Below are 25413 nucleotides of genomic sequence, written 5' to 3' on the forward strand. Positions count from 1 at the left end.
TGGCTTCCCTGCCGATTATTGCTGTTTAAGGCGTCTTTTGTTGCAGTGCCGACAGAAACATCAATATAGGCTCTGTGTTGCCACCGGTGTTGTGCTGATGAGTGGCATTATTTTCTTTGTATAGAAATGAATATTAGTCAAATTCTATTGCAAATACCCCAGGGAACTCACCTCAATACGGGACTAGACTGGTTTGAACATTTCAGTAAGTATCTGGACTGAGAGAGAACCGAACCCCCTTTTCAGCAAGGTTGTAATAACTTCAATGCTTCCTTCTCACAGTCTTTCTGAGAATGTTGGGCTCTCCCCTGAGCTACTTGCTCAGAGCTGGCTTCTTCTGGGGTCTGTGGGTCCTGGTAACAACATATTGGCTTTGGCAGGGTTAGGCCACAGTTCAGTTTAAGACACTGATGTCAATTTCAGGCACTTGTGTCAACGCTGGCCCCGTGCAAGGCCCTGTAGAGGGAAGCTGTGGTTGGGGGTGGGATCCAGGGAAAGAGTATGCAGGCAGGCCCCTAGTGCAGCAGCTGATGCACCAGAGGGTCAGAGCGACATCCAGACCCTTCTTCCATAACTCCCCCAACGAGGTGGAGTTGGTGTTCTTTACTTTCAAATTGGGTGAGAATTCTAACCTGCAGTCTGAGTTATAAGGGAAGACACAACATTGGTCTGCCTCTCTCTCACGTGCAGTTCACTCTTAACATACAACCCATGCTGTAAAGCAAATAGGCCCACACTCTGCCCTGGGCGGGTGCAGGAACAGTTAGACAGAGTGTAGGAGGGGCAACTGGAGGGAGAATGGCGTCTGTCACAGTTGGTCCTTGTTAACTGGACTGCATTTGGACCTGCCTAGAAGACACTCCTGGGTGGGTCTTAGAGTTGAGTTTCCAGAGTTTCCAGGAGGGAGACCCACCCTGAATGTGGCTCTCTCCATCCCAAGGGCTAGAGAGTCCTATACTAAATAAAAGGAGAAAGCAAACTGAATACTAGCGTTCATTCTCTTTGCTTCCTGACCATGGAAGCAATCTGTGGACCAGCTGTCAGCTCCTGCGTACGTGCATGGACCACACCTTCAAATTCAGCCAAGATAAAAAGCTTTTGTCAAGAACTAGTTAGAGAAGCTGAGAAAAGTAATACAATGTCTACACAGGTAGGGATACTTAAAACATAAAACAAATTAAGAAGCTCTGAAACAGTCAGAGGGAGCCTTCCAAGGTAAGAGTCACATTCATACTTCCAGAAACCCTGGAAATGGACTTGGCCTCTATGAGTTTTAGTTAGCCTCATCCTCAGAAAAACATGGGATAACATGGGAACTGAACGCACACGCGTCCTTTCAAAGTATTATGTGGGAGCTCAGAAACTGGGGTTTGCGGAAGACCTTGGAAAGTGGAGACAAAATCAAGTGGGAATTTCCCAAACAGAAGGGTGACATTTTCCTCAGAAGAGAAATTGTGTGGCCCAGTATGGAAAACAAGCAGTGGGGTGTGAGAGAAGCAGCAAGGAACTGTGGGTATGTTAGCCTCATGAGCAAGATGACACTGTGGGTACGCAGAGGTTTGGCTGTCAAGAAGGAAGTGAGTCTGACCTGGTCATCATTGCAAAGCCAAAGACTATGGGAAAGCACGGGAGGGTAGGCCTGGGCTTTGTGAAGACCTCAGGTAGTGGACAGGCTAAGGATAAAAGCAGCTTGGAAGAGGGAGACAGGCCTTGTCCTTTACTTGGCTCAGTAGGTGGCAGCCTACCATTCTCTCTGGCTCAAACATTTGCTGGGCAGAGGTAGCAAGTGGCTGTGTGGTTAAGTTCTCTGTGATGTCCTGTGGCTCTATATTTTATACCTCCATATTGCTCCTACCCCCAGCTCTCCTACCTTGAGAGTTAGAGGCTAAGATTCCATTTGACGGAAGGGAATACTGAGTCAATGACAAAGCCAGGCTCCTGTGACTGCCATGTTCACTCTTTAATATCAGGTTTACCTAGGATTTTCAAGACCTATGGGCTAATGGGCGTGGTGGCATGTGAGTACAACCTCAGTACTTAGGAGTTCAAGGCCAGTCTGGGCTACAGAGTAAGTTTCAGGTCACTCTGGGTTACATGAAACCCTAGATAAAACAAACAAACAAAAACCCAAAAGAGCAGAAAACAAACCAGCAAAAGCCTTTGGGTGCTAGAAGGAGGCCTTGCGATTCACAGGTCTAGATTTAACCAGCTTGTGCCAACTTGCTTGGGATAGTTTCATAGGCTCCTGACTTCTCTCTGAGGAGGACTTTTGTACAGAGAATACCAAGAAAAGAAGCCTGGGTCCCTTGCCCTCACTCTCCGTTACTCTGGCCTGATCTAGCTTTGATTTGACAAGTCTACTTTAAGGCCCACCTACTCTGGCCCCTGAGACTCTGAGCCCCATGGAATTGTCTGTAAACACCCTAAAAGTCATTATTACTGGGAGCAGAAGTTCCCACTAGTGGGCAATCAACCATAGATGGAGCTTCCTGAAGAAGGCAGAAGCCACCAGGCATCAGCTCAGCACTCCCATGCAAAGCAAGTTGCTCTGCTTAGGGAGCTGGTGCCCAGGGCCTTGACCTTTGTCCAGCTCCTTCACTCTCAGAAAGAAGTCAGGCAACAGGGAATGATTTCCCTGCTCATCTTTTCTTGAAGAATCCACACCTGCTCCTTCCCCCTATCAAAAGCCACAAGTGTTTCTTGTTGCAGTGATGTGTGGGTCATGAGAAGGAGCAGGTGAAGGGCTGAGAAGCTGCCAAGCCAGCCCCCTCCTCCCTACAGTGGGTTCAGGCAGACACTGTGTAGGAAGCTTGGGGCCTCCAGGCTCTGGCAGAAGGTGTCTATAAGTTTGGGTCTTGCTGTACTCTGTGGAGGAAGGGTTTCAGGGCACAGACTAAGCCAAACACGGAGGTCATAAAACAAAATTTATCTTTAATTGGTAAGTGTCAACAGCAGTACAAAAGATGGAGTGATGACAACTAGTTTAGGGTAGAGGACAGTCTTGAGGTAAATGAGCATAAATAGGCAGTTCCTATAGACACTCCCCGCGGGCCTGAGCCCTCTCATGGCATATACATCATCACCCAAGATGGCGTGTCTAACACAGATCGGGAAAGCACCTTGTGCAAAGGGGGGAAGTAGCTAAGGTGCCAACATATTCCAGGATAGACAAAGACGGCGTGCCTTTCTATCTCATCCTGTCCCTTAATCGTGAGGCAGAGCAGGAAAGCCCTGAACAAGTCCCACTGGAGGGTGTTCCATGCTGAGTTTGTCTCATGCCAATACTGTCCAACAAGATCCAAGAGGTCTGTGTATGTGACAAAGCTAGGGGCCATGAGCCACTCCTTTCTGTTGGAAGAGATTCTGTTGTTTTGTTTTTTTTCCAATTCTTTAAGTCCTTAGCAAACTTCTTTTTATCACTATCCAGAGGAGAGTGTGCGAAAGCTGTGATGGTAACCCTTCAGGTCATTTAAAAACTTTACACTGGACTGTACAAGATTTTTTTTTGATAAACTATTTACATTTTCAGACTTTCAAACATATTCAAAGCAGCAATAGACACTATTTTTTTAATGCTTGTTTGTTTTTCTAATTGCCCAAAATAGTTACCAGCCATGGGCCACATAGGTACCTGTGGTATTCATAGAGTTTCAACAAAGAAAATCTGCACTTAAAATTTGCTGGAGGGTGTGCTAAATGTCCCTAGAATTTCAAGGGTCACACCCACAGTGTTGCTATGGGAACCAATGCACAGTACCTTGACAACAGAGTTGTAGTTGTCCGGACAGCCCTGCACAAGCTTTACACTTCAAAACAGCAGCCAGCATGTCAGTCCAGCATGTCAGTGAGTTGTGCTGATTAAATTAACATAGAATACAATCTCACAATATACATCACAAACAAATTACAATGGGCAAAGAAAAGAGTTACAGTAAGATAAGTTATGTAGTAACAGCTTAGAGGCTTGTATAAGGTAATTCAGAATTGTACATGGCAAATACAAGAATGAGCAAAAATGAGTGCTAAACATGCTAATGTGCTACAAGCTGGAGAGGGATACAACGAAGGCTGCGTTTCAAAGGGGAGAGAGTAAGTGCTCTCTGATGAAGAAAGACAATGGAGGACGCACACCAGCATCCCTGCGACGTGTGGCGATGGCAATTACATGTTTGCACATTCCCCAGACTCCAAGTGCCACCCATGGAAGCCCTGCTCTCCGCCTGCAGTTCTGTGGACATAGGACCAGCAAGAAACGTCACCTCTTTACTTTGCACCAGCTTCCTTGTTAATAGAAGAATCTGCAGGAAGCCGTGACTCTCCATCCCTCCCTCCCTCACTCCACCTCTGTCCTCGAGTACCAGTTTATAGGTGTTTGGAAAGGACAGGATGGGGACAAAAAGGATCTATGCTTGCAGTGTTGTGACTTTCAATCTACTTTTGCTGTGCAGACCCATGATCGTGTGTGGTATCAGAAACGTGATTGGCAGAAGGAATACCTGCCCATGAGGAAGCCACATCAGGGGTAGAGGGCCTAAATAAAGCAGAGCAGGTGGGACAGGCAAGGTCACTGCTGTCATTATACTTGGAGAATGAACTCAAGTGTCAGCCCGAGCCTTAGAAATGTGCATGCCAAGCAAAGGCACAGCCAATGCGGCTGCTGCTTTCTCGGTAAAGAGAGAGACCCAGCCATCATCCCAACTGAATCTTCTACACACAGATCTTTGCTGTTGTTGACACTTGGTACAGAACTTCTATGGCTCAAAACTATGAAGTTCTGTGTGTTGCCTTTCTCGAAGAAGTTGGTAAAGTCAGTTTATTGGAAGTGAGTGACTGGAGAGCAGCACCATCCTCGGTGGCATCAGCATGACCAGCCCATGTTTCTCTTGAAGGAGGTGGTCATCCCTGACACTGAGCTCCTGGCTCAGGAGGCTTTATACTAGAGATGCAGCCTAGCTCTGCAGGAGCCTGGTGTCAGCCCTAGAGGGATCACACCCTTTTTTAGCACTCCCGGCTCACACAGGGCAAATGTCCAGAGGAGGCCAGCATTTGACAAGTGGAATAGCACTGTGAGCCCACACCTGAATTTAGAAGCTGTCCTGGGAGTCAGTACCAGGCCTTGGAGAAGGAATGCAGACTGAGGACAGGCTAGAAGGTATCAAATGCCGCGTGATGCAAACCTGAAAGGTTGAGAGAGTGTTTGCGAAAACAACATGGCCTGGAATTTGCCAGCAAGGAAGAGAAGTTGCCAACTAGGCTTCTCATGTCCATGGATGAACCTTCTCTCTGTGTCCCTGTATTCCTTCCTCTCTGCCCTTCCTTCCTAGTCCATAGACCCTGTTCATTAGCAGGAAGGCTATCAGTACTGCTATTCCCAGTTGGTAAAGAAAGACCCGATTCTGTGAGTGCTCTGACGGAGACAAACCTGGCCTTTGATTTAAAGCTAGTGTAAAATGGGGAACGGAACACTGCAAGAAGGTGACTTTGGATTGCCCTGGGCTGGTGCTGTGGGGTTTATACTAACCTTGCAGGCAGATCTTTACCTCTGAAATGCAACCCCTGCTTCTTGCCATTCTAGGGCCACAGAGCTATCTGGGCAGATGGGTCTGGATTACCAAAGCAAACTGACTTCCTTTCAACTCTGCTGGAAACTCAGTGTGTGCAGCTCCGCAGCTCTCTATGTGGAGATGGGGAGTCTGAGTTGGGGCCAGTGGGTTCCAGGCTGTGTGAGGACCAGCTAGGGGTCTTGCTGTCTTGGCTGAGGATGGATGCTGCCTCGCTGGAGCTGATAACTCTCTGTCCACACTAACTGTGACGGCCAGCTTTTAGTGTGGAGCAACACATATGAATAGAGAACAGAAGAAAGAAGATACATAACTTATATGTCACTAGGAATTCATGAACCAAAAATAAATTCTATTTCTATGTTATATTTACACAATTAGAAAACTCTAAAAATGAGATGGTGAAGTCATAAAACTTTGCTTAAGCCCCACTGGTGTAAGTCATCTCTGTGATCGTCGTTCTCCATCCCCATGGATATTTAGAGCCAAGTGTGGCTAATAAATAGAATAAACTGTGTATGCACAAAATTTAGATTTCAATACAGCATCACTGTCTGAGCCAATGAAAGAGGCGCTCATACCCAGTCATTCCCGGACAGCTTTTGTACTTGAGAATATGGCTAGAAGTTACTGAACCCCAGTGCTGAGGCCAAGCTGGAGCTGACACAGAGTGTTCCTACACACATGTATTTTGCATAAATAAATGAAATAACAAGACATAAAAATGACTCAGATCCGGCAACTGTGAGGCAAGCCCACACGAGTCGAAACAGGTGACTTTTGTTCATGGTTTCCATACCAGTTTCACATTAGTCAGTGATAAAAATACCATTTATATCCAGTGCTTGTAACACGTACGAAACAACGTCTGTGAGTGTGTGGGATTCTTTTCCTTTTCTTTTTCTTTTTCTTACTACAAGTAAAATCAAGTTTCAGTCCTAAAGAACAGTCCTTTGTTCTCTACTAGCCCAGAATATTATTTTGGCATGGTCATAATAACAAACAAAATTAACTACTATGCTAAATGTTTGCCTTTGTGCAAAATTAATTACATACAATTCAATGCTAGCCATACAACATCCTACCTATGCAGCACAGTTTTTTCCTTAAAAAAAGAACAAACAAACAAAAACAGAAACAAACATACCAATGAGAGCAGAAGCCAAAGAGAAGTGGGGAAGCATGAGGAGAAACTGAGGAGAGAGAGTCCAAGAAATCAGTAAGACATAATAAATACTCATCTTGTTTTTGAAAAGTGACTTCCTCCTCATATGAAAACAATGTGCGAGAACAAAGTTCCAATACCCCGTTAATAATATTAAGAACAAAACATTCCTAGCAGTACCTTAAACAGCTTATGGCGAGCACTCACAGCTAATGACTCAGCTGGTCATCTCTTGGCTAGACCCATATTTATTGCTATTAGGTATGGCCTGGAGCACTCTTTAAATAAATATGACGTTTTACTACTTTTTCCCAAGTGACAAAATGGCTCAATTCTTGATGGAGCTGTTCTTTGTCCTGATGCTTAGATGCTAGGCTGTACTGTTCACTGACACCTCCTACCGAAGGGCTCTGAGTAAGGCTTCTTGTAAGCAACAGGCTTGGCTTTAGGATGGTCAAACTCACAACTTAGTAGAACTACCTGTAGTTAGGAGATGGGAGAGGGAACCTGGATCCCTCACAGCCCTGCAGCATGTCTCCAGGGCTCACCTTGAGCAACAGGAGCAGATCAGCAGCGTTCACAGACACTGAGAAACCAGGTCGTCAGAGGAGCTGGCGGGTACCTCCAGACGCCATGTGCCCCTAAGAGCTGGCAGCACACCTGTACTTTCCCTTCCCTGTGCTTTCCTTTCACCCAGTCTTTCCTTTAAATTGTCTAACAACCTGCAGATTTTGCAAAGATCTCCATGGATGTGCCAGCTGGGACCAGGTAGCTCAGTAAAGGTGACAGCATGCCAGCTCCAATGTAGACTCCTGTATGGCCCATGGCCCTTGGACTTCAGAGTGGCTGTGAGAGGCTCCTTGACTGGCAGTAACCACTGCTGACCCTCACTGCTGAATGGAACTCAGGTTCTACTGTTTACTGAAAAACTGAATGAAGGAGAAACTCTAGTCAAAGACCTGAGGTCACAGTGACTCCTGGGGGCATACATGTTTAAATGTAGGACATCTTGATGCAGATGCACAACCCTGCAGCCAGATATACACTCATTTTTAAAAACAACCATGTATGCATGGCTAGCATCACTTCAGAGACGTCTCCATGGACTCTGGGGACACGAGGTTGCTATGTACATCTTTTGTATCCAGCAGGAAGAAGAGGTTAAAGGGCAAGGAAGGAAAAATATTAAATTAATGCCACCAATAATTTTTAAAATAAATAGTAAGTGGACCCTTGACATTCTGGAATGAATAAATTATTTAAGAGAACAATGTGTTAAGGTTGAATGTCAGGGCAAAAGGCAAGGAAGAATGGATGTAGTGAGAGGTGGTCTCAGACAGGGGAGCCCACCGTGTTGGTGTCCGGTGTGGTCTCAGACAGGGGAGCCCACCGTGTTGGTGTCTGCTGTGGTCTCAGACAGGGGAGCCCACCGTGTGGTGTCTGCTGTGGTGATTGCTCTGATCTATGTCAACCCACGCCACACACCGATGGCACATCAATAGGCAAACACAATTGGGTTCACGCACTGTGGTAGCCTTGCTCATTCCTTACAATATCTTGTCTCCAGATTCCTGAGTACTTCACCATTTTCTGGAAAAAAAAATGTGGTTTGCTATTTTATTTTAAGATGCCAAAGATTGTCTAAGACTTTGCAGTGTCTCCTGTAAGACTTTCAAAATAGTTAAGATTCAAAAGTTATGAAAAAAGTTTGGCACATTCAAAGTTGAATTCTACACATGGAAAAAAACAATGGAATTCCGAGGCCTTTTGACCATGTTCTATATGCAGCCGCTCACGCCGTGGACTTGTCCGGTTTCACAATACGAAACCCTCAGTTATTTTTCTAAAGTAATTCAGAATAAAAACACATTCACAACCTGTAGCCGGCACAGCATACCTGAGTGAGAATGTTTAACCCCATCTAAAACAGTAACTTAAACCCTTTGTCAACATCCAAAAGAAAAATAGTAAGACAGAAATGTAAGACTCGTAAGACGGCGATGGGCGGAGATAGGTTTCCAAGTCCCGGTGTCTCATATTTAATACATCTTCACCTAAATAAACAACAACAGTAACGGTAACGACAAAAACTCAAGTTTATGAAAAATCAGGAAAACGTCATCTGTCTCACACGTTACGAAGCAATTAAGACCATTCTGCTGATGTATTGTGGAGCCACAAATGCATGCGGGCTCTTTAAGAACTTTGTTGTTGTTGTTGGGGAAAGGGAGCGAAATGTCAGAGTGTTTTAATTCAGCAAACAAAAGCTCCTCAGTTGGCACTGACAGGCTCTGGGGCCTCGTTTTCGCTGCTATAGTCTGATTTGGGATCATCTTCGTAGTCGTCATAGGCTTCCATTTCATCCTCGCCATTAATCATGTCGTTCCCAGCCAGGCTCGCGCCGTCCATCTTCATACCATACGTGCTCTGGATGACAGGGAGGCTGGGCTCTGGGCTGGCAGAGGTGCTAGAGCAGTCAGATGTCATCTGAGGTGATGGTGTGGTCGTTGCCATAGTAATAGCACCAGGATACACAACACCTGTTCCTGTGGTGATGGGAATCTGAGGCTGTTGCCTGTATAGGTTCAGAAACAAAATGAAAGAGAGAGGGAATCTTTATAGGTCCTCACATGAGACCCGGGACTTCCTAACCCACATTTGCCAAACCAGGCCCTCTGTAACATGCTAAGTGGCCAGAAGTGACAAAAAATGTTCTTGGAAGAATCCCTGGCTGCTCCTAATGCTGTGGCTGGTGGTTAAATAATACAACGCAGCAATTTGCTGACAGTTTCACAACATAAAGGCAGGACTTCAACTTGGCAAATGTCACAGAGCTCAGATCACACTTGGCATTGGGTTGGGCACAAATGCTGCAGTTAAGACCACAGAGGTCCATCTGAGACCATTTTAAAAAAGAGACCAGAGAGCAGCTTTTTTTTTTTTTTAGAAAAAAATACTTGGGAGGCATGGGCATGTTGTAATAATACTCTTAAGTGGGTTGGTGTCATCTTCAACTTGGTTTGAGAACTATGGATGAAAGAGAAAAATGGGAAAGGGTCTGGCAAGTCCCAAATAGTCCTGTTTGCCAAATGATTCACTCTGCCTCTGTTCTAATGTGTCCTTGTTTCTTTAGCTGGACTTTCCAGGCTAGGGTCCTTCCAGAATAATCATCTTGGATACCACTAACCCTGAGGCTGAGGCTGAGGCTGGGGCTGGAGAACTCAGTAGTGAGGAGCAGTGAGCTTTACACCCTAATGATCAGAGACACCAGGCTGCTGCTCCTGCGATATCCCAGCAGATGCCAAGTTGAGTCACACCAGATCACCTCCTTAAACTGTGTCCCCAGTTCAAACAAACCAGCAGATCTTGTGATGGTCAGCCTCTCCTGGGCAGTAAGAGCTGCCTCTGTGTCTTTCCTTTCACTCAGGACACAAGGATTAAAGCCCTACCCAACCCAGATACTGTGCCTGAGCCATCGTTTATCAAGTGGTCCTCAATAGTTATGGGCAGCAAATTACAGTCAACATTCCCCTCAAGCATCGCTGAAGTAACTCTTCCTGAGCCTTGGTATTCATGCATTTGTAAAAATGGGTCAGGGGTGTTCTGGAAGGTCCTCCTGCCTTGTAGCTAAGGCGTCTAGTCAGTCATCATTTGAACAATTCTTTTATTGCTCTTCTACATCGATAAGACTTTCTATCCACCTTAGTCTCACAGAAAGTCATGCGTGTGTATGAAGCAGACTTGTTGCCAGTCTGTCGGGTTTGGGACGCTACAGAATGGGTGTTATTTCCTCACAGAGGTATCCAGCCTTGTTTATAGAAGGAGAAAAGCCAGGGCGCCTCGAGATATGTGCTCACACTGCCTTAATGACCTTCAGTCATCAGAGGGATATCCCCGATTCTTTAACCCTTTGCTAACATAACACCCATGTTTGTGTGATTATAACATGCACACACACACACACACACACACACACACACACACACATACACCTTTGTTCAACAAGTATGACCATAGCCCTCGAGGTCTTATCACCTCTGAATTGATATAAGCCAAAGACTCAACAGCACCTGGCTAGCTGGGACTGACACAGGAAGCAATAGGAGACGTTAGATCTATCCGTAGATCACATGAAACCTTGCCCTCTCAAATTCTAAAAATATATGCTTCAATTTTTTAAAACTAAATTAGCACAAATTTAATTTTTTGCTAACCTGCCCAGAGCAGCAAGTACTATGGATAATTATACCATATACTTTATATTTACATATTTATATATACTATATAATATTATTGCCATAATTACAAGTGTAAAGGAAACACTCTTCTTCAATATTGACCCATTTTTCAGATTTCCTAATGTGACAGCCATTCTAAACTTTGCAGCCCAACACAAACTATCAAATATTTTCTTTAAATACAAAAAACACATGCTTTTCACAAAAACAGATGTCTGTTTTTTGAAATATTTTAAGCAAAATATCTGTATGTCATTTACTTCTATGTCTTAAATAAATGTAAATTGTGCCCAAAGCCTAGCCCTCCCCTGACTTAAGTTTTCCCCATTACTGGGTTTCTTCTGTGGCTCACTGCTGGTATTCCCCTCCAGGCCTCTGCCCTACCTACCACCTTCCTAACCATTGCTTTACTAGTGGTTCTGGAGTCAGTCACTCCCACCCTGCTCAGTCCAGGCACTAAGATGAACTTAGGCGGAGCACTACCCTGCTTCTGCTCTCTACAGCTAAAACAGGAGCTGTGCAGGAGCCTCTGGTGCTGTCCAGATAGGGAATGGCGAATGGCGCACTCTCCTAGTGCACTCCTTTCTTTCTCTTGCTTTCAATGCTCATCGAATATATGATTTCTCACGTTAAGTGGACAATGTGGGGTTTTTTTTTTTTTTGTATGACAGGGGAACTAGGTGCAGTAGATGAGACTTTCTGGAAGTTTCCACCATTGAACTGACTTGCTCACATCTCTGAGTCCAACCCTCTACCTGCACTGTGCAACTTTTTTAGTTAAGTCTATAATCTGACAGGGAGGCCTCTTCCTGGCATTCTGGACCTATTTTTCATGGCGTACTAAGGATTCCCTCTAGCTATGGTCTCTTCCCATCTACATCATCATGTCTACTCTCCCCTCCTCTCCAGCTGCTGTTCCACCTCTCCGATGTTCTAAAACAAAACTCAGTCTCTCTCCATTTCTGCTGCTTAGTTCTTCCTTAGACCCATTTTGGTTCCTTGCAATCCTGTGCTGAAACAACTCAGGAGGAGATCGTCAACAATCTCCAAACTATTTAATCCAAAGTCAGCTTGATTCCCATCCAGTTTTGTGGCTTTAAACAGTATCTGCATGCTGACCATGCAATATTTGTATCTCTAGCAAGTACATCCCTCCTAAACGAACTCCTCTCTCTCTCTCTCTCTCTCTCTCTCTCTCTCTCTCTCTCTCTCTCTCTCCCTCTCCCTCTCTCTCTTTCAATCCTTCCTCTGTTTCCACCCCCTCACACTCACAGACACAGACACATTGACACAGACACAGACACACACACACACACACACACACACACTTGTGTGTTCTTTTATGTGGATGCTAAGGACTATCTCAGTCATACAGATGTAAAACCAAACCCCTGCTCATTCTCTGGATTTCAGAGAATTCTGCTCATTCTCCAACCTTCATGTGGCCATTCTGATCTTGACAAGCAACCTTTAATTGCTTAAGCCAATCCTTAGTAAGAGTTCTTTCAGTTACAGTTAATCCATTAGCAAATCATGTTGATTCTCCATTGGGAAAATATCTAGCATCTATCTACTTCTTGGCACCTCTACTCCTACACACCTGGTTTCAACCACCATCAATTCAACTATGATTTATCCTAGGAGCCCAGCCTCTTTGCAACAAGCTGCCCCTCCTCAGACAAGTCCCAACAGTGTCTGGAGTGATCCTCTCAAAGCTCAGGCCAAGGCTCAGCATCTTTTGTTTTGCTTTGTTTTTAATTCTTCAAAGCCTTTTCTATTTGCCTAGAGTAAAACCCGACTTCACAATGGCCTGTAAAGTCTTTTACAGTTTGGCTCTCTATCATCTCTCTGATGTCTGTTCCTTCTACCTATTCCCTCTGCCTTGTCCCTAAATAAGCTAGGCAAAGTTATGGCTGGGGTCCTCAGGGCTTGCTGCCTTCTCTGCCTGGTATTGGCAGAGCTTGCTTTTTTACCAACTTGGGTCTTTGTTGTCTCTCTTAGGAAAATGTCCTGGGGCTCCCCTGAGCACTGGAACCCCAGCAGCACCCTGCCTCTTTCCGTCCTTAGTCCTTAGTTTACTTTTCTCTGAAGGCATTTATACTCTCCTTCACTCATTGGTTGGCTGTCTGGCTTCTTCCATCACTAGAATATAAGCTTTGCAAGGATAGGACTCTCCACTAACATAGCCGCAGAGCCCAGACAAGGCCTGAGCACAGGGCACACTCAGTAAATCCCTGCTGAATATGTCAAGTTACTGCATGAGGGAACAAACGGGTAAATGGGAGGGAAACCCAATGAGAAAACATAAGGGGGGGTTGGGGATTTAGCTCAGTGGTAGAGTGCTTGCCTAGCAAACGCAAGGCCCTGGGTTTGGTCCCCAGCTCCGAAAAAGAAAAGACAAGACATTGCAGACAAGAAAAGCTATGGGACTAGAAGTCTGGGAGGGACAATGACAAAGAAGAGGATGTAACAATCTTTAAAGGCGAAATGATTGTCCTCATAAACAGGTGACCAGACCAGATGAGCAGGACTAACCCGCAAGTCAGCAGGCAGGTTTCAGAGCCCTGAAGAAGGAAGAACCTTCCGGTACTGGAGGTTTCCCAAAGGAAGCAGCTCCCTTGGGAGGCAGCATACCAGCCCTCCAGGAGCCTGAGTGGATGTGCTAAGGATTACAAGGCTGCTGGGTGACATGAAACACAGAAGATTTAAGACTCTTCTGTGCCTTCACCAGATTCTGTGGGGATAAAGTCTAAAGCTATGCTACTCTGGTTCTCTCATCTTACTATTTAGTCTTGGAGACTTAAGACAAACAGTTACGTGCACATAACCAGTCTGAGCTGAAGAACGTTGGCTTTTGCTGTTCCTCCACCCAGCCTACCTTCCACTTTCTCCATGGCCTCCTCCAGATTACTGCATCTGACATTTCCTCCCTCACACACACCACTCCTTTATTCCTTTATTTGTAGTCAGGAATTTACTCTCGACTAGCCAGACCTTCTCAAACCTCAAGGCCCTCCCTCCAGGGTGCCTGCGGTTGGTCTGGTCTTACTGCATAGGAGACTCCCTTCCTGGGCTTCAGTTATTCCTGTCTGTGTGTCTGGATGAGCATTTTATCATGCTTTATGTGTGGGCACCACCTATGGTGTGGCTGATGTGACAAACTATTATCAGCTAACACAGTTATACATTGTCTGGCTTGTCTAACCATTAAATGTGTCAAAAGACAAAAAAAAAAACCTCTTGTCTATACAAACAATGCTTCATGCTTTGGTGATTTAGTACAGAACTGGAAATCTTGCTGATATCTAATAGGCCCTTAGCAAGTGACTGCTTAGTCAATAAACAAACCAAAAAAAAAAAAAAATCAGCCAACAGCATCAAGCACTGTCTATCAGGAATCATTTTCCTAGAAAGCCCTTTTCCTTCCTTTACAGATCAATTTCAAAGTCAAAATTCAAACTCTGCAGATTTCACAGACAGGGGTAGCTGGCAAGTGTTGGGCTCTGCAAATAACAAACATATACATCAGAACAGAAGCTGAAGATACCTTGGCAGTGTTTGCACGCAGCTGACAGAGCAGAGTATTACCTGGGCTGGAGAGAGCTCAGCACTGTGGCAAGGTTCTTAAATCCCCAGAGTAGTTCTGGAATCATCTGGTTTTCCCAAATATAAAAGGACTATGTGTTTATACTCTAGAAGCCCTGTGGCTTTCAGAAGCATCAGGGCTCCGTTTGTGAGAATGTGAGGTGGGTTGTATGGCTCTGAGGCTGATGTTGTAGGAAGGGGTGGAAATACAAGCAGTCTTCTCACATTATCTATTGAGAGTTCTAAGCTGCTTCCTTACTGGTTGGTGCAGAAAACAGAAGAGCCAGCATTTACCTGTGTCTTACAGGCTTTATTTGACTTCTTTAGATTTAAGACTGAGATGGTAGATTTCTGTAACGCCTACCTCGTCCAGTAAGGAAGACGTCTCCCTACAGATTTCTATATCAGTTAGGCCACAATTAACTGGGGAAATAATGCTTTTAAAATAGTACAAAATAAATACCTGACACAGCTTTATTTTTTAAGAGTAACATGTCTGCATTTTCCAGATGCTAAGCCATTCCATCTTCAGAGGGACTCATGTTATTGGTGCTATGGTCATCCTTATTCTACATATAGAAAACTGACAGGCAGAGAAATTAAGGAAGTATCCTAAGGGCAAGTGGTGGCTTCTGAGGAGCAATGAGAAGCACCTGCTGGTCCAGGGAGGAAAAGGCATTGGAGCTGGAACCTCTGTCTCGGAGTCAATGCCTTCAGTACTGTCCTACTTGGGCTCTAACTGTGAGGGGCACACAAGGTTAAGGCAGAAGTACTTTCTACCCACGTCAGCCTAACTTAAATATCAATACCCCTAACTCATTTCCCTTGGACAAGTGGTTTCTCATCTACACTGTGCCTGTCATTCCTCAAATAGTGATGGTGTCTATCTAATATAAGTGATGTATTTTCAACAGCCTATATTCTTCACTCGGCAGAGCCTATGGCATACTGTGAGTATTCAATACCTTTCCACTGTGGTTGCTTAAAACGTCATCCCCAATGGATAGTCTTCAGAATCTATGTAATTCCCCACAAGTTCAAAGCTAAATTGCTACACGTATTTCCAAATAAAGAGCAGCTTTAGTAATGATTCACAAGAAAAATATATCATTATAGCTACCTGGGTCTCAGTGAATATCAATTCTGTATTCACAGAATAATCACAAAAACTCTGATACTTAATCTACCATTTGAAGGAGTTAAATCTCAGGCAAGGGGTGGGGACTCTTATTACATAGTACTGACAGAATTCTTTTTGCGATAGCTAAGTTTTAAAAAAAATCTAACTCATCAGTTATAGCTCTACAGTCATTTAAATGCACAAAAATATAAAGTAATGTATGTGGTGTTATTGGCTCAAAAGGGATGCATGTCTTTCAAAATCAGCTATAAAAATTGATCTTGCCCCATCAAGACGTCAATAGTGATCTTTGAGTTTTTGTTTCTTTTGCTTTCTGTTCCTCTGGTTATAACCTTACAGCTAATGAAGATCAATTTCCAAAGTTGAACCTTGGGGACTTACCAATCTATCAGACTTAACTATTTAGAAGAAAATAGGAATCGGTGAGTAGGGGTAATACCTAGCTTTATGTAGCAGATGTTCCCGGAACTGGGCAGAGAGACACACATATTCAGCACTGCAGATTGAGGATGGGCCATTCTGGTCATTGCCTGCCATTTGGAAGCCCTATTCATTCTATACACTAAAGCACCCTTCCTTAACAGCTCTTCCTGCACTGTTAGGAGCAGCTTAACCCTTGAACTCCCAGCTTCTTTTATCAGTACATCCCACAGTCATACACCACACTGGTTTCAAGGTCCATGAGCCCTTAGCAAACCAAACAGCTATGCTTATGTCTGTCCCAGAAGAGCTTGGGAGGTGCCTTTTGAGGGGACATGGTAAAGTGACTTTCTTTGCTGTTTGAGATGGCAGAGGCAAAGACCTAGAGTTGAGCTTTGATGTTTCTTCAACATAGAGAGCCACAAGAACTCTTTTAACCTTAGTTCCTGTATCTTATTTAGAGGACTATGGGTAGTGTGACTTGGATATATGAAAACACCTAGTGCAGTCTAGGCATCCAATAAACAGCACATGTTACCAAGTCATCTACATTCAGGGAGTTACCAATCTATTATGTTTGACTGCATAAGATAGACTATAAGTCTGCACCAGTTCGTGTTGTGGTATTTGGATATAGGCCCATTTTAATGTACCTCAGCAAAGAAGACTGAGGTAAATGACATTGCTACAACTCATCTATTCAAGTAAGTATAGGAAACAAAAGAGTACTTTGAATAACCTTTGAGACTGTGGTCAAAGAGACCCACCAAGTATCATTCAGCACACAGGGCCACGAGAAGGTCAGGAATCACAAAAGCTCTCAAATTTAAATTTTTCAAAAGATAAACACAATTTCAGGGATGCAGTATCAGGTTAAAACAAGATGTTTATCATGCAGTCTTAAGTTTGTATTGTGTTCAAATGACTATCCTACTGAAAGGGCACTATGAACCTGTATTTTTCATAAACCCTCTCATTACCATGTGAATGGTCAAATTACATCGCATTGTATTTTGTGTTAAAAGCATTATTTGAAAAGATGCAAACGCTCCTAGCACGGAGGTATTTGGTAAGCCTATTTTGTCACATCTTCATTTATTAATATGCTGGAATCTTCAATTAAGGCGGGACAATTTTCTTTATCCCTACACAGTCTCTGAACTCATAGGGGAACCAGGATGATATTTTTGCTGGTATAGCAGATACCTAGGAAGTCAAAAATGGTGATGCTAGGTTTAGAGGCACCATACACAGTACTGACTTCTAAGAGTTCTGCCATCTTGAATTGTCTCAGCAGCTGTACAGTATGCCTGCTATCATTCCTCCCATTTTGTATGTGAGGAAATGGAAGCTAGGCAAAAGAAAGGCCCTTGCCCTGGTAGGTGACAGGACCAGCTTTTCTTCAGACTCCCAGCCCCAGTTTTCTCCAGGAGCCTGGTGCAGCGCATTCCTAGGCTCCTTCATGGACCTCTAGGTTGAACTCTGTTCACTTCTGGAATTAAGTTTACCCTTTAGACACATGCTTAGCTCTCCTTTGCTCTTCACAGGGCCAGCTAGTGAGGCTTCCTTTCTGCCTGCTCCATTCCTCTCTCTCATCTCTCTTCCAGGATTCTCCCTTTGGCTGTAGCTGCTTCAGCCTCTGTCTCCAGAGTGGTCCTGGGGTTTCCACCCCCACAGGCTGCTAAGGGTCTGTGTGCTGGAATCTCTAGGCATCCATCTGCCCCACTTATCCTGACTACTGTGGTTAGGAGGGGCCTCTTTTGAATGCAGACAGCCCGTCAGCCAAGTTGAAATTTATACCAGAAATCTATTACCTAATTTTTAAACAAAATGACATGAAATCAGACTTGGAGATATCAAAAACATGCCCAGTTTCTGATTCAAGCAAGAAAATCCACATTGTTACTGCTTCCACCACAGAATAATTTACTGCAACAGGAGTTCTGGATATGATGCCAAAAATGAGGTCTTCTAACCAATGTCAAGGCCAATTATCTTGTGGCAGATCCCACAACAAAAGCAGATCGTTGTGAATGCAGTCAGAAGCACCACCAGAGAAGCCGGGAAGCTGTGGGGATTTCTAAGTCAGTTTTTACTTTTCCTCCCTGTGTGTCTGTGTAAATAAACTACCAGGAGCTCTGTGTGTGGGCACTGGCTATCTCGGTGAGCATGGACGACTTGTCATCACTATGTACATGTAGACTAGGGACAAGAGCCCAGCTGTAGGCTGGTGACACAGCAGAGTCTCACAGTCATACCCTCCATGTGTCACAGCCCCTCCTCCACCAACCTCTTTCCCAATACACATGCCAAGGGCGCCCTGTGATCCTTTCTTGGGAAGGGAGAGTGGGCTGCACTTGGGAGCACCTACCCCACAGTGAAGAACTGTCGCATCTCCTGCCTTCGTGAGCGCATCAGCTGCTTGTACTCCCCGATCCGGAGCTTCTTGCCGTCCACAATGCACGTGCGCTTCGGCCGGGGTTTGTACTTGTAGTTTGGGTACTTCTCTAGGTGGATTTTGCTTAGCCGGGCCTGCTCTTCATAGTAAGGTTGCTTCTCCTGGTTGGACATGGATTTCCAGCGAGATCCTAAACATGAGAATAAGTGAGAAGTAAGTAAGTAAGTGGTCACAGGGATATGGCATCTTCCAGACCTAGGCCATATCTCCTATTCACAGATTTTGCTCAGGAGCTCCTTTTACTACACACCACTTAGCCTCCTGACTTGTCCTTTGAACCACAGACCCCACCTCCCACCCGAGAGGAAGAAAGAAAGAAAGAAAGAAAGAAGGAAAGAAGGAAAGAAAAAAAGAGGAAAAAGAAAAAAAAGGGAAAAAGACAGTATTTATTGTATTTTTTTCTCAATGTTTTGTGGCTGGTGATATGCTATTTAAACAAAATATTATCATGATTGTGTGTGTGCACAGGTGTACAAGTGGGTCAGAGGACACCTTTGTGAAATTGGCTCTCTTCTTCCACTTTGACATCCATTCTGAGGATTGAACTTAGGTCAGAAAGCACCTTTGCCTTTTGAGCCATCTCACCAGCCCTGCTGTGCAATTTTAAAATGACTTTGCTACTGTAGCCAAGAGCTCCCCTGCTTACCTGTCTTTCAGCCTCTACCTGTCTCTCCTACTCTCCCTCTCTCTCCCTCTCCTAAAGGGTTAACAGCACAAATTTTCAAGGCATACTTGACTGACCACATTCTCAGAGAGCTTCTCTTGGTCTCAGAAATTCAGACCCCTCCCACACTGCAAGCATCTTCAGGCAAATGTTAGATTTTTACCCGTACAGTAACCATCCCGTGCACCATCCCCTTGCCACCGAGGAACATACACCTCTGCCTAAAAGTCTGTATCCATGGAGGTGCAGCTAGGGCCATATGCCCCATTCTTAAATTCTATAAATAATCTCTCAAAGAGGAACTAATAAAAGCACAGGTTTTTTTTAAAGTATGGTTTATACAGGAAGAAGGAAAAGTATTCCTTTCTCTAATATTGTTTACAAAGAATTATCTAAACACTTAACAGAAGGGATTTTTTTACATGTATTGAATTGCATTTTTGTGTCTGGTGGATAAAGTGGTCGCAGCTGTGAAGACTGGATGCTAGCAGTTCTTCACTGGTGATTTTCACACATAAACAAATGGCAAGGTCATACACACAGTTTCAGTAGCCATCAATACCCTAGTTTGCTCTCACTGTGTCCCATCCTTTCCTGGTGGTTGCATGATCATCGGCTATGCCAAATCAGCTCGATATGCTGGCTGCCAGCAGTATAGGGTCCCAGGTTAGGAAGCCTGGTACCCTGGAAATGCGAAATGCACATTTTAATGGTTTACATTTTAATGGTATACTTTTAAGTTGCTCATAATGTCTTCACAGGATGTGTATCAATAATAGGAATTCTTCAAGGCTGCCAAGATGCAAAGGGAGGGTGTCTGTGCCCATCCCAAAGCTTACAAATGCCTCTATCCAAACGGAAAGGAACAAACACGAAGTTATCAGCAGCTGTGAATCTGGAGTAACATTGATTTCTTTTATGTCTTTGAATTTAGAAAAAAAATGCTTATGTGTAGATATTTTCTGTCCATTAGAAACATTTTAGCCTGAGAGGTATTTAAATTAAAAAAAGAGTATCATCCCCCTGTCTACTTCTGAAACTCTAAAACTGAAATTAATCTAAATGGGAATGACATTTAATATTTGCTATAAAATTTAAAAGTAACAGCAACAACAACAAAGTAAAAAAACCGGTGTTTCCACATTCTACCCCTATTTGGTACAAGGTATGTTTTAAATTTTCTTAGAGGCTCCTGCCTCAAAATGTCTTAGAATCAAGTCAAATCATTTATTTTGTGACAAAACACATGTATTTGTGTGTGCCCAGATCACTGGCATTTACTCAGGTTAAATATTTATTGCTCTTGAACAAAACATTTAAAGAATTAAAGCCACAGTTTAAGCCTGGTGCTTCCCGGCAGCTCCTTGGGGTTCTGTTCTACAGCGGCAGCTTGAACAGAACAGGGCCGTCTGTGTTTCTTCTCTCAGAAGAGGAAGCATGTTGACTGTAATGCTGCATGTTGAATAAAATATGTTCAATATGTTGAGCACAACAGCTCCAAACTGTACAATCTGTGCTAGGAGAGCTTACCCTGATGGAATAGAGTTTAAGCTTGGGAATCTGGAGGCTGACGCAGGCAAAGCAGGACTCTACCCTGAGGTTCCTGGCTATGAAATGTGAACTGGGCATACAGAGTCAGATTAAATGTAGCTTTAGTTTAAAAGTCTTCAAGTTATCCTTAGAGGCACTGTTCCACACCCCGTGAGTTTCACACCATTTGGGGGCAGGGGTACTGCTAGTACTTGGTGAAATCTGCCAGTGGACCATGTGAACCTGGGCTGTAGGGTCTGTGTTTGCAAGGCTGCCTTGAAAAATATGGCTTTAAAAAGCCAGGTAAGAGCCTTAAGTAGCCTGTCCCTGTGAGTTCTGTGACCTCATTCAATAATCACTAAATTTACAATGTAAGCCCATTACTCTAAGAAATTCAGCTCTAAAGTAAAGTTTTTAGCCAGGCTTACCCTGATGATAATTCTGTTCAGGAAGAACATTTACAGGCCTTGTCTTAGTAGATAAAACATCCCTTCACCTGAACTGTGGTGTGGTAGCATTCTGAGAGAAAATAACCAGGGCTGCTATGGGCAGTTGGTTAAGTTTCACTTGCTCTCTGCCAATGGGCTTCTCTTGAAGGCTAACTTCTGCCCCTGCTTCACACCCTTACACCCACCCTACCCTCCTCGTGGCATAAGAGATCGGTGCCGGCTGGGCTGCAGCACTTGCCTAAGATTTTGCTAATGTTGGAGTTATGCATGTCAGGGAAGGCCTGAAGAATTTTCCTCCTTTCGTCCTTTGCCCAAACCATGAACGCATTCATTGGTCGCTTGATGTGGGGCTCGCTGCTGGCACGGCCTCGGGCATCCCTGTAGACGCGTGCTTCAGCCACAGTGGCGCCTCCTGTTGGCCAACAATAATACTGCTGTAGTTTAGCTGCAGAGCCATTCATTGCTTTGCTTCCTATAATGTCAGGGCAGGAAGAACAAGATGAGAAAAGGGTTATAATGAGAGCATTTCACACTTTTCTGCTTGGCTTATCTGCTGTCCTCTGGCCCATCTTCTGTTCCAAGGACCTTTTAGAAACAGACAGTTTTCAACAATGTTTCCACAGCCCTTTCTGACACAGCGTCAGAGTAGGCTGAACTGATTTTTGCATGTTGTTCAGTCCTATTCCATACACTACAGTCAGGTAAGACTGGGGCTGTGATCTGGTGGACTCTCCTGATGTAATGCTTTTTTCAAAAGTAAAGTCATATCAACCATTAGAAAAATCTGCTACTTCAAACTATATGTGTCCCCAAATGGTTCCCCACCCCCTCCCAGAGGCCTTCTGCTCCTCCACCCTGGTCCCACTGTCCTTCAAGTCCTGGTCAATTGCTGCTGCTTCAGGAATAAATTAGTTCAATGAAATGTACTCACTGAGCAATCACTTTTGAGGGCATCTTATGCACTGGGGGTAGAAAGGCAAATAAAGCCTTCAAGAAGCTCTCGATCTGGGACAGTTATACCTTACTGGGTCTGTGAAAGTTCTTCAGGACTGCCATTAGCAGGGCACCAGGAGAATACACAGCAGGATAGTTTTCAGCCCGTGCATGGGAGACATGACATTTCAGCTGATGGAAGGGATGAGGGCAGTCAGGAAGGACACTCAGGCTCCAGGTGTAGCCATGATGGTGAGGACCTCCATATAGGATGCCCTGACTCTGGACGCCAAGCTCATGGCCTGAAGTAACTACTGTTTATGTGACTGTCTCCTTCTGGCCTTTCCACTCCAGCTCAGGAATGTGAAATCCCGGAAGTTAGAGACTCTCTTATTTTCATACTTGTATATTAGTAATTCCCAAACAACATAGTAAATATTCATTATGTAAAAGGTAATTGGTCTTCAATTCATATGCAAAAATAATAGACTAAGAAATACTTGCTTCAAGAGTCCTGATATATTTCTGTTGATTATTATTTATGAAACCGTATCTAAATTCCTTGTCTTTGACACTTTGTGAAGACCTAAGTGATTAGCACGCAGGATGGGCAGCTCCTTGAGGCCGGAGTGAGGGCTGAGGCTTACTTGCAGCTGGACTCAGATCTGGTGATGCGTCTGGCATACAGAACTCTGGTTAGTAATATGTCTTAAATGAAGGAGTGAACAAGGTTCTTGCATTTTCATCTGCACATAAGTGTGACACCTGACAGGAGCTTTGATTTGTATTAACTACTGAATAACTGATTGAGAGCTATGGTAAAATGTGACTTGAGCACAGTTGGTGGTCTTAGCCAGTGTTCCCACTACACAAACTAGAAATACTGCCCCCCAAAGTTCAGTATACATTAAAACCAACACCTTCATCTTCTAGAACAATCTATTTAGTGCAGGCAGCACACCCCATCAATCTTGGGCCCTTCTGTCCTAGTTCCAGATACCTTGCTTAAGGAGCAATTTGTTTGTGTCAAAGCCAGTAATAAATTAGGACATTAAAAGGTGCTATTATTTGGAAAATATGGTCATCATTTACTAGAAAACAAAAGACAGGCAAAAAGGATAGAATTTCACTAATATTGTGAATTTTCCTGTCAACAGGAAGGGGGGCAGTGAAGCCACTTTCTGAAAATTATGAAAAAAATAACGCATTTTACAAACCGTCTTTCCTCAAGCCCACTAGACAGAATGATGCCTTACTCGGAAAGGCTCAGATCCCGAGATGCATAACTAATATGCTACCTTTTTGCCACCAAACCCACAGTACATTAATTTCATTTAAAATGCACTGACCATGCAGGATAAATTGATTTCACTTTATGTGGGTTTGACAGCCATGTTTATTGTGCAGTGAAATGCAGTGTAGCTCCCAGCTGACAGTATCCATCAACACGGGGCAACACACTGACTGCTGGGCCAGATGAAGGCATGCATTACTCTGGAAGCGAAACACTCATTCAGATACAACTGTGTCTTCTCCTGAGGGTCACTGCGGTAATTGATGATGCCCTTGGTGCCATTACTTTACAAGTGACATGGATGTGGCCATTTATATACTGGCAGGTGTGCACATAGGCGGAGGCAGGCTTGTGTGATGTCAGATGCGAGAACATTGCAGTATTGTTCTAAGTTAACTATTATGCCACAGGTGATTAACACCCGAGACCTGCTTTTGCTGCTGTTGCTTCCTCTCTACTAGCAACAGCCAGCATCTCTCTTCTCCCTTTACAGTGTCATTTTGTGTGGCCGTGAGACACTTTACCTTCCCACAGACTGACAGAAATCATCGTGAGATTTTAGAATTTAGTCCAGAGAGACATCCCAAATATTCTACCAATACGGATTCTTTCAGATATGTGCCCAGTTCTCTCTCCTTTGTCCCACTTTTGTCCCACCCCCTCCAGGCTATTACAGCCTCAGCTTCTTCTTGTTCTTTTCTTCAGGAGCTCTGTAATAGTATGCATCTTGCAAGGGACATAACGTAGCCAGCGTCTCCCTTCACCAGAGTCTCCCCTTGTCCTCTGCAGCATCTCCTACCTACACTCGGCCCCACAGAAACGTAGGGCTCAAAGGATGGATCCAGATTGGAAAGTGAAGCACAGTGCACACTGCAAAATGCAAAGGGAGAAAGCGACCAGCAATACTTGAGGATTTATGTCCACGTCCCTCCCTCTCCCTTTCCCCCTCTTTTTCTTGTCTCCTCCTTTCTCTCCTAGAAGAAGTGTGCAGAAAATGGAGGTGACATCTTAAATGGGGGAATAATGTTAGGAAGAGCCAAGATTTCAGAAAAAGAGACTTACCAAGGAGTCTAAAACTTAAGATCATGAGTTGGACCTGATATCTGACCAGATACTAACTGCAGCTGTGACTTTAATATGGGGTAACTCTGCTGTGCTCAAGTCCATTACAATCCACTGGACCCATGTGTCTGCCTGGCTTCCTCCTCCTCTCCCTTCTGTATATATTCTTTCTCTCCTGTCTTCCATGTCTGAGGTACTCCAAGGTATACATCATTATAGAGATGACATCTTGGATGTCGCTCTCTTTCTTACCTAGACATTCGACAGCAGGCTGACAATAGTTTACACTTCCCCTGGACTCAGTACTGCCAATGTCCTAGAAGGAGGAAGTCCTTTCCCAGATTTTACAATATCCAGATTCATGTTTACATTGATAGAGGAAACACAGTGCTGGACTGTGCATTACGCATGCTCCACCAGGGTGTACAGAGGGTGTTCTGTATTTCCACGTTGTGTAATATCTGTGCCACACACAGCTTCTATGAAGCAATCTCAGGTTCACCATACAGAAAGATGCCTTCCAATGAAGACTTCTTGAATGGAATCTTTAGATAGGAAATCTCTCGGTGTCACTGTCCTTTGTACTCTAAGATGGTCACTCATCTATCACTTGTGCTTTGGCTCTAGGTTTGAGAAAAGTGAAGAAAGAATTCCACAGAGATCTGAGAGACAGAGAAGTCTTAGAGAATGTTACTAAACTTCCCTAAGACCTTGTTCATGAAAGAAACAAGAGGATCATGTGACTGTTGTAGCACTAGAAATACATATGCTGTACATGCGTGTATAAATTCAGAAAATTCCATTAAAATGGAAATTACATGTTTTAACCCCCTTTTAAAAGATATAAAATATTATACATTAATTTCAAAAGATATTCTATTAACCTATATTTCAGAAACCCAAAATTCCCTTT

At 44.1% G+C, this 25413-nt stretch overlaps 1 protein-coding gene across 30 annotated transcripts in view; it reads right to left on the reverse strand.

Moving 5' to 3' along the window:
* Window positions 1-2911: 2911 nt before the first annotated feature.
* Window positions 2912-25413, reverse strand: part of Sox6 (SRY-box transcription factor 6) — a 611566-nt gene continuing 589064 nt past the window's right edge. For 26 of the 30 annotated variants that reach the window (XM_039106334.2, XM_063285244.1, XM_063285274.1 and 23 more), the window contains 3 exons: window positions 21450-21683; window positions 18482-18698; window positions 2912-9301 (listed from right to left, as the gene is read on the reverse strand). In XM_039106334.2, coding sequence (XP_038962262.1) covers window positions 8998-9301; window positions 18482-18698; window positions 21450-21683 — 755 coding nt within the window. In that variant the 3' untranslated portion in view covers window positions 2912-8997. The remainder of the gene's footprint in view (window positions 9302-18481; window positions 18699-21449; window positions 21684-25413) is intronic. The other 4 variants (XM_039106304.2, XM_039106313.2, XM_006230094.5 and 1 more) reach the window with 2 other exon arrangements.

This window comes from Rattus norvegicus, chromosome 1 (genome assembly GCF_036323735.1).
Source record: "Rattus norvegicus strain BN/NHsdMcwi chromosome 1, GRCr8, whole genome shotgun sequence".
Classification (NCBI taxonomy): domain Eukaryota; kingdom Metazoa; phylum Chordata; class Mammalia; order Rodentia; family Muridae; genus Rattus; species Rattus norvegicus.